General features: G+C 52.1%; 4 protein-coding genes across 4 annotated transcripts; 2 read left to right on the forward strand and 2 right to left on the reverse strand.

Annotated features, from left to right (window-relative positions):
- Positions 1-146: 146 nt before the first annotated feature.
- Positions 147-3382, forward strand: A1O5_08116 (uncharacterized protein; the record flags this gene model as incomplete). Its single annotated transcript, XM_007748701.1, has 2 exons — positions 147-2907; positions 3051-3382. 2 exons carry the CDS (start codon positions 147-149, stop codon positions 3380-3382), a joined length of 3093 nt encoding a protein of 1030 aa, XP_007746891.1.
- A 1952-nt stretch (positions 3383-5334) lies between these two features.
- Positions 5335-5787, forward strand: A1O5_08117 (uncharacterized protein; the record flags this gene model as incomplete). Its single annotated transcript, XM_007748702.1, has 1 exon — positions 5335-5787. The coding sequence occupies one exon, from the start codon at positions 5335-5337 to the stop codon at positions 5785-5787; it is 453 nt and encodes a 150-aa protein (XP_007746892.1).
- Positions 5788-7370: 1583 nt separating this feature from the next.
- A1O5_08118 (uncharacterized protein) lies at positions 7371-9150 on the reverse strand (the record flags this gene model as incomplete). Its single annotated transcript, XM_007748703.1, has 4 exons — positions 7371-7517; positions 7597-8044; positions 8129-8500; positions 8579-9150. The coding sequence occupies 4 exons, from the start codon at positions 9148-9150 to the stop codon at positions 7371-7373; spliced, it is 1539 nt and encodes a 512-aa protein (XP_007746893.1).
- An 801-nt stretch (positions 9151-9951) lies between these two features.
- Positions 9952-11643, reverse strand: A1O5_08119 (uncharacterized protein; the record flags this gene model as incomplete). Its single annotated transcript, XM_007748704.1, has 1 exon — positions 9952-11643. One exon carries the CDS (start codon positions 11641-11643, stop codon positions 9952-9954), a length of 1692 nt encoding a protein of 563 aa, XP_007746894.1.
- Positions 11644-14233: the final 2590 nt, after the last annotated feature.

The raw sequence follows: 14233 nt of genomic DNA on the forward strand, positions 1-14233 counted from the left end.
ACTGCCAAATTCACGACACCTAGGCTTTGAGCAGCTTGCAAAAGGTTTGTTAAACTAGCTACTCTACCGATCAATTGACAGCGTATATCAGAAGATCTCGAGGAATACCTGCCCTCTTTTCCCGCCGTGAAAGCAATCCTAGGACAATGCCAAGACAGGTAGACCACGGAGAGCGCGTCCAACATCCATATCAGAACCCACCAGCCTTGCTGGATAATCTGCTGCCCGCGCCAGAAAAGGATGAGAATCGAAGTGATTTTCCATTCGAGGTTACTTTTGAGGACATTGAGCATCCTCTCTGGACAGCAGACCAATTCGAAGATCCGTCCTTGGTGTTCAAAGAATACCAATATCTGACAGAGAATGGATTCGAGCGACTCGGTAATGCTACTCTAAGCCAGAAACGACGGCTTGCTCAACAATGGCTATTATACGGCCTCCTCTCCTCAACAGTCGGTATCACCAAAAGAGAAGACATTATAGACTGCTACAATAACCTTGGGGGATGCGGATTCCGAAGAAAGCTCCAGCTTTGGTACAGCAAGCTACAAGAAGTGAAGGTTATTGAAAACAGGCTCAAATTCGCCGCAGTGCGAATTAACGAACTGGATTCGCGAGCATCAACAACGGAAAACGGAACCATGGAAGACCAGACATTGGCAGCGCTTTTCCTGTGTGTTAAGCTGGTGATGGAATATATCGCTTCGGTTGTAGCGGCTCATCAGATCACGCCCCCCAAAGCCGGTCTCCTCAGCCGTCGCTACGAACCTTGGTTCTCCAAGAGCCTCAGACTTGCAGACAACGCCCGCCACGCATGGCCAAATGGGGATGACGAGAGACAGGTGAAACTTTTTCATGTGCTTTCTCCGGGAAGCTCAATGCCGTGTAGCTTGACCGGAGAGCTTCTTCAGGCATGGTTCAATCACACCGGATGGTGTCCTGTTATCGTAAAGCAAATTCTGCGGAAATACGATTACTCGACCGCGTATTACCTTTGCCGCATTCGAACTCGACAGCCCGGAATTGACCACGCAAGATGCATGTATGCCTTAAGGTGTGAGGCATATGATCTCGGTACCGAGGAACAAATCTTGTATGAGCCAGCGCATGCACCAGAATGCCCGAATCAAACGGACGATTTAGTTCCAGTCCAGTATCAAGAATTTCATAAAAAACTCTGCGACATGGTCGCGGAGAGCAAAATACCGATTTGTTACATTGATCCCTCAGCCGAAGGCAAGGATTTCAATATCGGTATTGAACCGTACACTGGCCGACAAAACTTCACTGCAATCTCACATGTTTGGAGTGATGGAATGGGTAACCAAAACAAAAATCAAATACGAAGATGTCAGCTAAGACGCATTAAAGAGGAGCTTCAGAAACTGGAGGACGAGAAGCAAAAGGCGTTACCTCCAGTAGAGAAGATATACTCTCTGGGAGTTTTCAAATCCCATTACGGCCCCCGAAAACTCTATTTCTGGCTCGATACTCTCTGCATCCCCAGAAAAGCTCGCAGGCACGACAATAAGAACGACGACCTGCGCGAATATGCAATCAGGCATATTACCCCGATATTTCAAGCTGCTGACCAAGTCCTTGTCATTGATCGTGGAATCGAACAGCAGACCAAGCTCACCGAAGATCTACTGTCGGCGAGTATACTATCTTCAAAGTGGGCTCAACGCGCTTGGACGTTCCAAGAGGGTGCCTCAGTTAGGAATGTCCGTTTCAAGATAAATGGACAAAACCCTGCAGTCCTACAAGAATTGACGTCAGCACAAAAACCAATCTGGTTTTTCGGACGCGCTCTTGACCGGCAACTAACAAAATTGACGGCGCAAGGTCAGCTAGGGATCTTTTTGGAGCTAGCATCCTGTGCCAATCGTATACTCATGGGAGAAAAGCTGCCGATTTCGCCAAAGAGCGCGTTTTGGGTACCCCTCAAAACCATTCACGCATCCACGTTGAACGACATTCGAAAGATAGCGACACTCGCAGGGAGACGAAACAGCGACAAGACTGAATACGGGTCTTCGAAGTCGGACATTTTGATCCACGTCCACAACGTTCTCATCCACAGGAGTGCCACGCGCCGTGAGGATCCTCTGCATATCACCGCAAATATGCTCAACTTCTATGCAAGTGGCTTCTCCAGAGCCAACGTGGAAGTGCACGGATTGCCTGCAATTCTCAGAAGATGTGGGAAGCTTCCACTGTCCTTGCTCTTTAACTCGAAACTGTCCATCTACAGGGATGTGAGCTTCACTGAGATGAATCCTGAACATTCATGGATCCCTTCGCGAATTGAAGGCGACGAGCTATTTCCGGGAGCTACCATGGATGTATTGGAAAATGGGTGGCTCTCCTTGAATATCGAAGGAGTACCAAGACTGCAAGTCTTGAAGGTCGAACAGGCAATACCATATGGACGGTTTCAATGTCCACACCTTCAGACGCTGGAAGTCAGCGGAAATAACGAGGAAGTGATGGGCGTATATGTCGTGGAGCACCATTTGCCCCATCATCGTCTCACGCCTGAGCGCCGGGTGGAGGATAGCTCGGACTATGGGGTCGAAGTGTCGCACGATGAGCGTATTGAGTATTATACCCGAGCGGAACGCCAACTTCAGGACCAAAGAGCCACGTTATATCTGATCGACAAGTCGACGGGATCTGCTGGACTAGGCGGCTATACTGGCCGCGGAGCACGGCTGGGTTTGATTGAGAAATCGACGGGTAAACAATTCGTTCAGTTTGTTTGTCCTATCACTGCCTGGACAACAAGGCAATGGAACACTGCTCATTCAATTCCACAGTCGGTCAATGACAGGTGCAGAGTTGGAGGATCTGCGATTGAAGCCCGGGATATAGGGCACGAGAGACCAAAGTTCCATCTCCGATGTGGTAAGTCTGGTCTCTAGTTTCCAGCCCTTGAAAAGACAGTCAACGTTCGCTGCGTGACTGGACAGTATGCGCGTGGTCCCGTGGTATTTGACACATGCTTTTGACATCGAAATGCACCGACAACCCGAAAGCTAACTGTCTAGGTGGACTTAATGGCCCAAAGCTTGAAACAAGAACCGTATTCACTCCAACCCTTCAACATCCGGGTTCCATGGCCATGATCATAGCGACTGGCACGATGACGATTGTACTAGTGATTGTAGTCGTGTCTGCAATAGGGGCTTGCTTCAACAAGTGTAACGCAATGGTCATCCCAGTCGGCATCGCCAGCGCCATGGGCGGCTGGTTCATTGGGAGCAACATCCTCTTTGTGGCTATCACGTATGGCTACAGGCGGTACCGCCTCAGGTTGGTTCGGAAATGGCTCGAAGGATATGGCGTTTCATTGAAGCCCAAGGTGGAAAAGGAAATTTGAAGAAGTTGAGATTGGGAGGAAGCTCGCATATGGCATTTTGCAATTAGGATGTTCGAGAGAGCGAGAAATTGCGGACGGGAAGCGGTCTTCGGTATGGTCTCTCGCTTCACGCGTCGTCGCGTCAGGTCAACTCAGCCTCCAACGCCGATCGTCCGATTTCAGGATGTCCTCACCGGAAGCTTATGGGCCTCTGCAGGATGAAAGCATGTTGTTATTTCCTGTATGGAGCTATGGAGGTAAAGACCAATTCTGCCTGGTAGCTGGGAGTCTCTCGATCTCATACTTGTCATCGTGGCTTGGTCTCTACACACTTGGTCAGCTAAGACAGATGGCTGAGAGGATGCTTTGGCTGTGGGGCAACTACACCAGCCTCCCACCACTCGCTACCCACTCGACCCTCCCTACAAAGCTTCTTCTTGGCCTTCGATGTCTTCGAGTGGCTAATTTTCGTTGTTGCTGTCTGCTCTCTGTGCTGGGCCGGCTTCGGTTACGAAGTACTAGCGGTCAACAGTGGACACACCTTTTGAGATTCAGCTCCGAATGCTGTTTTGGCTCCCCTTGAGCTCGCTTGAGCGCCCATTTATTTCTGTCTCAATGCATTCGACGGTGTCGTCTGGTTGCAGGGGTTGAAAAGATCGATCTATTAGTGGGATCAAGCCCTGTTCCGTCGGCTCTCGAGGAACAGAAAACTTCCCAAGCTTTCGAAAACTCCGCCGGGCCTCTGCTTATCCTCGGGTTTGGCTATCAGCTCCGAAGACACCAAGAGACAAGCCAATCTCCTCAGCTCGTTAACTGGTTGAGGATTGAGGATTCGCGACTTCTCCACATCTTGGCTTCGTGTTGAACCAGTACACGTACTGGGTACCGCGGGAACTCCCATGGCTGATCGGTCCAAAGCGCATTTTTCCTGATGAGTTTGTCCGCCTTCTCAGCTGCACACACGAGTAGGACCGCGAAATTGCGAGGAAGAATAGGATTGCGGAATCTTGATCGGGATTCGAGGCCGGATGACAGAGCAGTTTCTTGTCACGATTGGTTGGGGTTCCCCTATTCCAGATTTTGGTATATAGCCGAACCTCGCGTGATTGTCTATGTCGCGCCATTCCTGAATAAGACGCGTTCCCATCTAGGACCTAAAAATGGTATCATTACGAGTACCGAGTATGTTAATACAGTACCGCGTACTCGGTACTGCGGAAGCACACTCAGACTGTGCCCGCTGGGATAAACGGTCAGTGGCTATATACACAGTCACGTGATCTTGTGACCACGTGCAACGAACATATGCTCGCCGATTGCTCAACAGGCACGGACTTGATGGAAGGAGATCAAGAGATACGCTGGCCCCTAAATCCAGGGCTTGATTCCTCCAGGAATCGCTTCTTCCAGGTCTTGAATCCTGCCAACACTGTTCTGGACAGCAGCTCCGGTATCTCGGCCGTCGCTTCAGGTCGACAACACTTCGTAGTTTTGAATGCCACGAATGGAGAGGCACCTCAAGAATCCCATAATGACCTTGCAAATACGGATGACTTTTCAGCTCCATCACGGTGTCACAGGAAGCCCACGCTCGTTGCTCTCTTCTGTCTTTCTCTCCGTCCAAAATCCCCTTTGCTCTTCTCCTGTTTATGAGCAATTTGCTTTCCTGCAATCCCTTCTCTCCTTCTTGCGTTCACCATCCACCTTGCTGATCTCTTAGAGTTTAGTCTTTGGCTAAAAGGCGGACGAGGCCTTGGAAGCAGCACTTGACCGGTTCTACCAGCTATCAGGCATCCCGAGTCCTCTGCTGTGTCAAGACGAAAGGCTTGCATTTGTTGCAATCATAAGGAATAGAGACTTACGGCAATCAAACCATCAATCAACTGCAAGGGGAGGCGCTTTCGCTCTGTCACGCTCAAGCCGAGATATTTGGTCTGGTTCACGTCAAGACCAACTCCACGCAAAACTTCCCAATGGCTCCCCGGAGGAAGACCAATATTGTGGTTGTACACGACAACAACTCGAATGACAAGAAGGCATTAAGTAAACCCTGGTTGATATTTGTTCTCGTCGTCAGCATCATCGCCTTCATCCTGGCCATCCTTGCGGCTGTATGGCCCTTGTATCTCAAGTACAAACGCGTACGCGCCGCGAAAGAGGCCACGAACGCCGATGGCGAAATCCCACCCGAAGAAGATACCGCCATCAATGGTGCCTCCACCCTCGAGACGCCAAAACGGAAAGAACACCTATATTACGAGAGCAGCGGGTACGAGGCGACCCCGGATCAGAACCAGACTTTGCTAGGCAACGCGGAAGGCGCTCCAATTACCCACTGGGACAGTGACTCGGACGCCGTTGCAGGAGTTCAGCGGCCTGCGAGCATAGCTAGCGCCTATACTGCGCCGCCACCACGATACGAATAGTGTCTTCTCAGCATTTTATGGGCCAGTATGGAGAGTTCCTTTGGTGGGCGGTGCTAGGTATGAACAGTATGTCAAACGAGAATGTCCACGGGGCTGTGCGACGTGATACGAGATATGCCTCGGGGCGTGTCCGGGGCGCGTCAATCAACCATAGCAGAGACTTGGGAACAAAATGAAAACATAACAATATGGGGAGGAAAGCACCGCCGGGGAAAAGCACCGCGACGTACCGACTACCTGCAGGGAGTTTTCGAAGCGGCGTCGTCCGGGAGCAGTTGTTGTGTCCACCCTGTTCGGAGTTCTTCCTTTCTACACACCTAGGGTATTGATCCAAGACCAGTGGCTTCTATGGCCTTGTTTGCTGTGTCTCTGCTGGATACATATCTGCACGTCTTATGGTGTTCGGAAGCGTCGAACCGACATCAACGCGCAACTCCTTGCTGCGTAGCTTCGGTGCAATAGGGCATACATGTTAATTTGTGACTTACAAAGTGCTGCTGGCTACATCAAGCTAGGGGCAAAATAGGATGGACGTATTGAATTTAGGAATGGTAGCCTCGCACCTGTTCCATATGTAGTTCGCAGAAGTCGATGCTCACTGCATGGGCTTGGCATAAACAGCCTTGGCAAAACTACTCGCGGCTCCTTTGGGACTCGCGCCCACCACGCCGCTTCGTACTTAGATATCTGCCCACTTCGTATCTCGCCCTCCTCCCACCCTCTCCCAGACTGGCTCAGTATGATCTCGGGAACTCTGCCCTGCTCTGTACTGCTCTGCCCCCGTGATCACTTCCGTAAGCAGATTAGCCAAACAGATGTTAAACCAAACCTCATCGCCACAACCTCGTCTGAGTGCAAACCTCCTCTTCCTCTTCTTCGTCCTCGTCCTCTTCCTCGTCAATTCTTTCTTAGGTATTCGTCTGGTATCGTGACACTTTCTTTCTATCCGGCCCCCCTCTCCCCGCTGCCCGGGCAGTTTGACTGTGTGCTCCTCAGTCGAGATGCCCGAGTTTTCCTGCAGTGCCTGCCATAAATCGTTCAAGCGCAAAGAGCACCGAGATCGCCATCAACTTAGCCATGCGACTGCACGCCCCTTCTTTTGCCCGCTCTGCAACTATCGATTTACCCGAAAGGACGCACTGATGCGCCATGTCCGGCTACATGCTGCACGAGATAGCAGCACTGCGGAGTCCCCGACGCATCGGATCACGGCAGCCTGCGACAACTGTGCCATTATGAAGGCCCGGTGTAGTGAGCAGAAACCGTGTCAAACATGTCAATATTTGCAACTCAGTTGTACGACAACCCATCAGAAGAAACGCCGTGGACAGGTTGAACAGCCAGATCAAACCCCTCGAGCCGCAGCAGAATAGTATTGTCGACACCGAGAAACGTGACGACGAACAGACTAACAACTGCCACATCTCCCGCTGCTGCGGACTGCTGCCAGGTGGTGTTTTCATTCAGTCGGCACCTCTGCACTGGGCATCCATCTCATCCTCCTGAACGACATGCCGGCCAGCCGGCGGATCACCTCACCGATCAATTTCGAGACTTGACTACTTGCCCCCAAACTGAGAGTACTATCTGGCCGTTACATACGCGTATATGCCCGTCTGCTTGTTGAACCAAAAGTTCTCAGTCTTCCAATCTTTATCGGGGTCGGCGAGCTCAATATTGAACCGTCTCAGGAAGCTGGGGATGAGCTTGTGTATCTCAGCGATCGATATCTGTGCAGAGCGAGGTCTTGATCAGTACCCGCTCAGGTTTGTCACGGGAGATGTGAAAAGGCACATGCCAACAACATACGTTCTTCCCGATACAAGTCCTCGAACCTCCGCCGAAATGAAGCATGTGTCGGTCCATCAGGGCCGCATCGCGCTGGATCCATCTGTCCGGATTGAATTCCGCCGCGTCGGGCCCAAAGATCGACTTGTCATAATGAAGGACGGCCGCGTTGATGGACACACGACTGCCAGCAGGAAAATACCGACCAGCAATGGTCGCCCCGCCGGGAGGTACGTGGCGCGGCATCCCAAGGCCGACGCTTGGATGGAGCCGCATTCCCTCCTTGCAACAGGCCACGAGATAGGGCATTTTCATTGCTTCCGTGTATCGAATGTGGGGCTTGGACAGCAGGCCCTGATTGTCAAAGACGTCGATTTCCGCCACCAGCTTTCGCATGCATTCTGGACGGCGCATGAGGTGGTAAAAGATGGACCGGATGGCGATGGCGGTGGTGTCGCTGCCGGCGAAACTGAGACCAAGCGACGTCGTTCATTAGCCCACTCGCTCTATTTGGTCCCTTTTGGCGGTTCTGGCCGGGCTCGCTTGCACTCACATGGCAACACACGCTTCATTCCGGATATCCCGTATGTCCCACCCATCCTTGCTCTCCATGATCTGGAAGAACTTCCCGAGTAAGTCCACCCTCTCCACGGTGCCAGTCTGAATCTGCTGCCGTCGCACATCGGTCCAGTACCTCCCTGCCACACGAATCTCGTCGAATCCCCGGATTGAGGCCCGGATCGTGGGGAAAAGCATTCCCACTGTCGAATGGAAGGGCCGTAGCCACGCTGGGAGTACGCACGACAGTGCGATCCCGGGAAGCAACGTGTCCAAGCTTTGGATATATCGCCCGTAGTCGTGTTCATCACGCATAAACCCGAATTGACGCCCAAAAAACAGTTCGCCGATCACGTCGAAGGTGTACCTACCGATTTCTCCAGCGTCAGTACATCCTTCCCCAATTTCCAAAGGGGCCAAGAGAGGTTTTTCTCTTCACACCTACCACTGTATCCATTCGCCGAAGTTGATCTTGGACCCCGTCTCCGCGAACCGGGCCATATTCTCGAGAAAGACATCCGTACATGCGTCGATATACGTCTCGCTCTCCAAGATCGTGGACATAGAGTACACCGCGTTAACGTATTTCCTCCGTTCGGCGTGCTTGGCCTCGTCGAGCTGTGTGAAATGGTCACCGTGTGGACTTATGTTGGGAGCGAATGGCGGGTAGAAATCCGTCTTGGTGAACCCGGATTTGATATTGTAGATGACTTTGACGGCCGACGGGTCTGCCACTGAGACTTCGTCGTGGGCGATGCGGACGAGGGGACCATGGTCTTTGTGTAGAGATCGCTGGAGATGCTCAGCTCGACCTCCTACGACGGCCATCCCGATCCACGTGCGAGAGAAGGAAGCAAGAAAGGGGCCTGGAATACCGGCGAGGGGGTGGAAGAAGCGACAATATATGATCCAGCCGACCTGAGCCACTAGGAAGACGCAGCCCAGACGCCATATGGCTCCCCCCCAGCTGAGACCCGCACTGGGTAATAAGTTATTTGCTAAGGTAATGAGAAACATGAGGCGGCCCTTTGGATATGCTCAGAAACGATATTGGCTGGGCCACACTGACCGCGAGACGGCCTTTCCTCGAAAGAAATCGGCACCACGGAGGGAATAAAGGCGTCGTGCTGCTTCTACCCCAAGCATCCATGCACAGAGTCGCGGATATTGACTTGGATATATAGACATTCTGTTTGCGATCATTCGAGCCGGCCTTGCCCGTTTGATGATTCGATCTCATCCCATGTAGGGGGAATGTACGGGGACTACAGGTCCCCTCTCTGGAACAGCAGGACGCTTTCCGTGTGCCGGTTTTCCCACCAGACCCGGCCGTGCTGCTAACCGTCTCTCCTGTCGCCGCACCGTTCGACTCGTGAGCACTCGCACCCGAAATGTCACTGGAGAAGGACGCAATGCGGAAGCGCAACCAACGCATGATGCACTCGGGGTTGGTCAGTTCTGCACGTTCAGCCTAGCCAACAGTCCGGCTGTCGTGGGGAGGAAAGTTTGTGCTGGGAACGTTGGCAGGCTTCTCCAGGACGGTTGAAACTCAGCGCGATGACGCAGAGGCTGAGCCGAGGAAAGGGCCCCGCGGACAAATTGCACAGCACTATGTATTATACACATAATGATCTGGTTTTGTCATGGTCTGGCTGTTGGGCTTTACACAGCTTTGCAGACGTCGGAAATGCCCCTGCCAGCGTCGGAACCCAAACCCCCCCTCCTCTCCCGTCTCTCCATGAACTGTAATTCGCCGCCAACCCGTACGTATACAACCTTTGCTAGGTTCTCCCAATATACTCTTCACCACATTTCAGGTCAACATAGTGCCTCGAGTGCTCGGTCAACCACGGCCTGCAACCTGTCCCCAGCCCCGGGCAAGAGCCCTTGCGGCGATCCCAAGATATCTCTCCCTGCATGCTCGTCTGCGACGGGCAACTCCTGCACCGCATGCCCCGACACGGTGCTCCCTGCGAATAACGTCGGAAATGTCTCGAAGAAGCTGGGGTGCAGCTTCTGAGTCTGGAAATTGTCATACTCGAGGCCATATGCCTTCTCTAGTGCCTGCACCGCGGCCGACTTGGGAGTATAGACGAGGCCCGCGCCCTTGGGCCCGAAACCGGCCTTTTCCTCCAGGAGACAGAGGTCCCAGACTCGGAAAGAGGTGGCCGTCGACTTTCTGGACTCGGACGTCCTCGGAATTCCCGTGGACTCGGTTTCCTGGGCCGATCTCTTGCGACCTTGCGGTAATAACGAGATTCGATGTGCAACGACATTTTGGATGGCCGTTTTACAGACTAGGTCCACGTCGAGGCAGTCCTGCTGCTCGATCAGCTTCTCCCGGAGTTCCGGCCACGGCAACCAGTCGATCAACGGCGAATGGGGGGTCACAAGCTGTCGAGGCGTTGGGCGGTAAGCCGGATGCATCTTGCCGTAGACTGCCTCGCCGGGGAAATTGCGCCACATTTCGGATTGCATGAACCCTTTGAACGAAGCTGTGGTTTTCCAAAAGTGTTCGGCTTCCGGCCAGGCCTCGCGCACTACCCACAGGACGCCCTCCGCGCAGACCTTAGCTCGACGCTTAGGGGTCAAGGACGAGTTTTGCTCCAGGCGACCGAGGACCTGGTGTAGGACAGTAATATATTGATCCAGTTTCCCTCGGGGTAGGCTGGTGTTAAAGCCGGTTTTTAGATCTGGGACTGCTCGGATTTGGCGCAGCATTGGTATTGGGGTTGGCGTCGGTTGTCGAGCTTGGTCGTAGTCCTTCCCTGCACCGTTGTCGACGCTGGGATTAAGACATTCAGCAGGTATGAATGGTGCAGTTCCTTGAACATCACCTGCAATGGCATCGGGCTGTAACGGCCACACGATGTCCTGCAACGTCCAACCAGGTAACCCTGTGGCCGAGCGTTGCATGGTCGGGGAATAAGCCGCGTTCGCCTCCAAAGCATCATTGATGAGGACCGTCTCTGGTATTGAGTAATCTTCGGGTGTTACCCTCGGCTCCCAATCATGGGACTGCCAGCAGTGTTGATCGAAATCCTGTGGGAAGGCACAGTCTGACAAGCGAGTATCTTTCTGCGTGCACTCAAAGAGGGCGTGGCCAGATTTTGATTCGGGATTTGGAAAATGCTGGACCACTCCACCCTGTGTGACAGCCCCCTCGCGTACAGAGAGATTGGCTTGACAATTGGCGAAGGTGTTAGGGGACTGAGATTGCATATCCGGCGGGAAGGGAGGTTCCTCATAAAGTCCTCCGGCCGTCGCCCCAAAGCCGAGTTCCAAAGGCGCGAAGGTTGATTTTCCTCTTGTGCTCACATCCCGTCGGTCACCGCCATTCGCGGGCGTGGTATCTGGGAAGTGGCGCGCAGAGCTCAGATAGAGATAGGTCAATTCTTCATTGTGAGAGGAGAGCGATCGACACTTTGCTTGGAGCACTCGAACTTGCCTCAATAGTTCTTCGTTCTCACTCTCTAGTTGCCTGCGCGATTTTACAGCGGTTGTCGCCATTGACGTTATCTTTCAAGTTTTTTTAAGTAAAGGTGAATCCATCATGTGTAGTCATGTCGAAAAGGAGGACGTGTGGTGTTCTGGTTAGCAGGTCGAACAATCCCAAGGACCACCCCGCAAATAAAGATTCGGGCACGCTTTACCACAGCAGCGGATTTTGTGGGGGATATCTGGGGAATCTCCGGGGAGGAGGGGGGAAGGGGGAACTAAGGTTGTAGAGCAGCCTTCGTTTGCCATCCATCTCTTGAGGGGCAGTGATGTTGCACAAGGAAGTTCTGCACGATGTACCTTGTCTTCCGGAGCGCCCTACAGGCCAGTACAATAAAGCTTCTGGAGCTTGGTCTTAGATTTCCGGCCTCTCACCGTCCCCGACGATCCTGTCCGTTTGCACCTCATTGGCTCGCCTAGGCAGTTCATAGGGAGACTCAGATGGGTCATACCTCTCATCGAGGACCACGTGCTATCGAATTACCTTTGCTTTCGTGGATTCCAGGCCAGCAGGAGAGCAGACATCAACACTCCGAGAGGAGGAGACGCTGTAGCGTCAGACAGGAAGAGGCAAGGAAATGTATGGTCATGTCTGGGTATCGTAGGGGCGTGACATTGACTAAGCAGGCGACGAGGCGGCTATCTAGAATGCCTGTGGTGACAGCTAAGAAGCACCCGGGGAGCGGTAGGTACTCAGGTGCCAAGGTGCCAGATGGTCTCGCAACACGCGACGAGACACGGGCGAGGGGGCTCAGCCGTGCGGGTTAGGGGTGGGCACAGGGCGGCGTCACCCCTGTCCCGAAAGAGGGCGAGCAGTACTCCCGATAACTTGTAAGCACCTGTCGCCGAGAGTATGGAGAGACTTTGCTGCGAGCTCAAGTGCGACTCACTACGCCGCACTGCTTTTAAAAGCTACTCACCCTGCCTCTTCACACTCACCTCGTTCACCTCATTGCGGCCTAGGTTAACGCCACCTTGGCTCACGCTGGCACAACCCTCAACAGGGGTGAGACTCGTGTGAGGCTCATTCCGAAGCGCCATCCAAGCAGCAGCAGTTGGATGTGATCGATGTTTCTGTCCTCTATCAACTGGCTCTGTCCAGAGAGCCTCTATACAGGCAATTCGATGCTCCTGTTCCTACGGCTGTTGCCTCCTCCTATTGCCATGGCTACCTGCTGTCTCATTAGAATATGAAGCAAGGGCAATGGGGGAACTCTCCTCCCACGAGCCTCCGATCAGTGGTGATCGGATCTAGATACAGAATGCAACGACTTCTAGGTATAAATTCCGGTGGAGCAGCAAGCAATGACTATCAAAGGCTGGCTACACCCTAAGTAACTGAACTTCTCTGTTGACCTATTCATGTGACTGTACTAATACTATTGTACAGTCTGTCAGGACAGCTAATAGTGTCACGGCATTTGATCTTTACGGTTTCACTCGCAGGATCGTTCTCAAGATTGTCAACTGTGCTATGTTTGCCGGCCACACTAGGGCTCTCAGCCGTGATGGGATACTATCACTACTGGCATTGCCGTGTGATGGTGTACTCAGGTTGAACCTCAGCTGAGTACAGCCCTTTTGTTAGATAGAGGTCTATAAGAACAACGCTTTTGACAGCTTTTGCATCGAGTTGTAGTTCCGAATTTCTTTCTCCCAAGACTTTACTGCGAATCCTTAGTGGAATGAGATGGCCTTCTGCAGGAATATGAGCGTCTTGCCATCAATAGCGAAGTTCTCTGCCCAGTCATGGGGCTCACTCACAGGTATGGCAACGGGTGTATTTTCAGACACCTCGGTAATCTGTGTACTTTGGATAGTATTGATTTAAGCGGAAAGAAATGAGAGTACAACAGAACCGAAGATATAATTTGTTGTTGGTAAAATTAGGTCAAGAAATCGTGTTCTCCCCGATGGTGTAACGGTAACATAGCTGGTTTTCAACTCGATGTAAAGCCCAGCAGCCCCGGGTTCAACTCCCGGTCGAGGAAAATTTTTCTTTTTCTTTTCTGTTTTTTTTTTCTTTGAACACAAATTCACCGTTGTTTCGGAATGAAGCGTCAGTGTTTAGTTCGCGTGTTTAACTTATATTGACACTGAGATTCTGACCACAAATATCACTATGACCGCGTGAACGGCTGCACTGCTGTTTGGCTGGGCTTTTTGCCATTCTTGCGCGAGTGGCATAACCTTACTCAGTAGTACGCGCCTTAACTACGTCACTAACGCCGCGTAAACAAGTGATTCCTTATTAAAAAGTTGTTTTTTTTTTTTTCAATTTCGCCAAAAATCCGCAAACCATGATTCTAGCAAAGCCTAGCGTTAAATACATCGGTCACGCCCAAGACCATGTTGTTGGTCCCAATCGCAAGTTCTAATTGCTTCTGGACAGGCGCTTCCGAAAGTGGCGCAGAGTGATTCTGCCCGACATGGCTCGGCCGCGGAAATCCTTTGACGTATTCGCACCAGGTTAATCTCGAGAAAATGTTACCACAGAATGTGTGAGTATTTGCCTCTGGCATTATATATGGTTGGCTGACTAGGAATACAGTCTGAGAACAAAGCCATGTGGCCGCTCTATTGGCGCTCAGGCGGAGCAACT

This window comes from Cladophialophora psammophila, assembly GCF_000585535.1.
Source record: "Cladophialophora psammophila CBS 110553 chromosome Unknown aczJe-supercont1.13, whole genome shotgun sequence".
Lineage (NCBI taxonomy): Eukaryota > Fungi > Ascomycota > Eurotiomycetes > Chaetothyriales > Herpotrichiellaceae > Cladophialophora > Cladophialophora psammophila.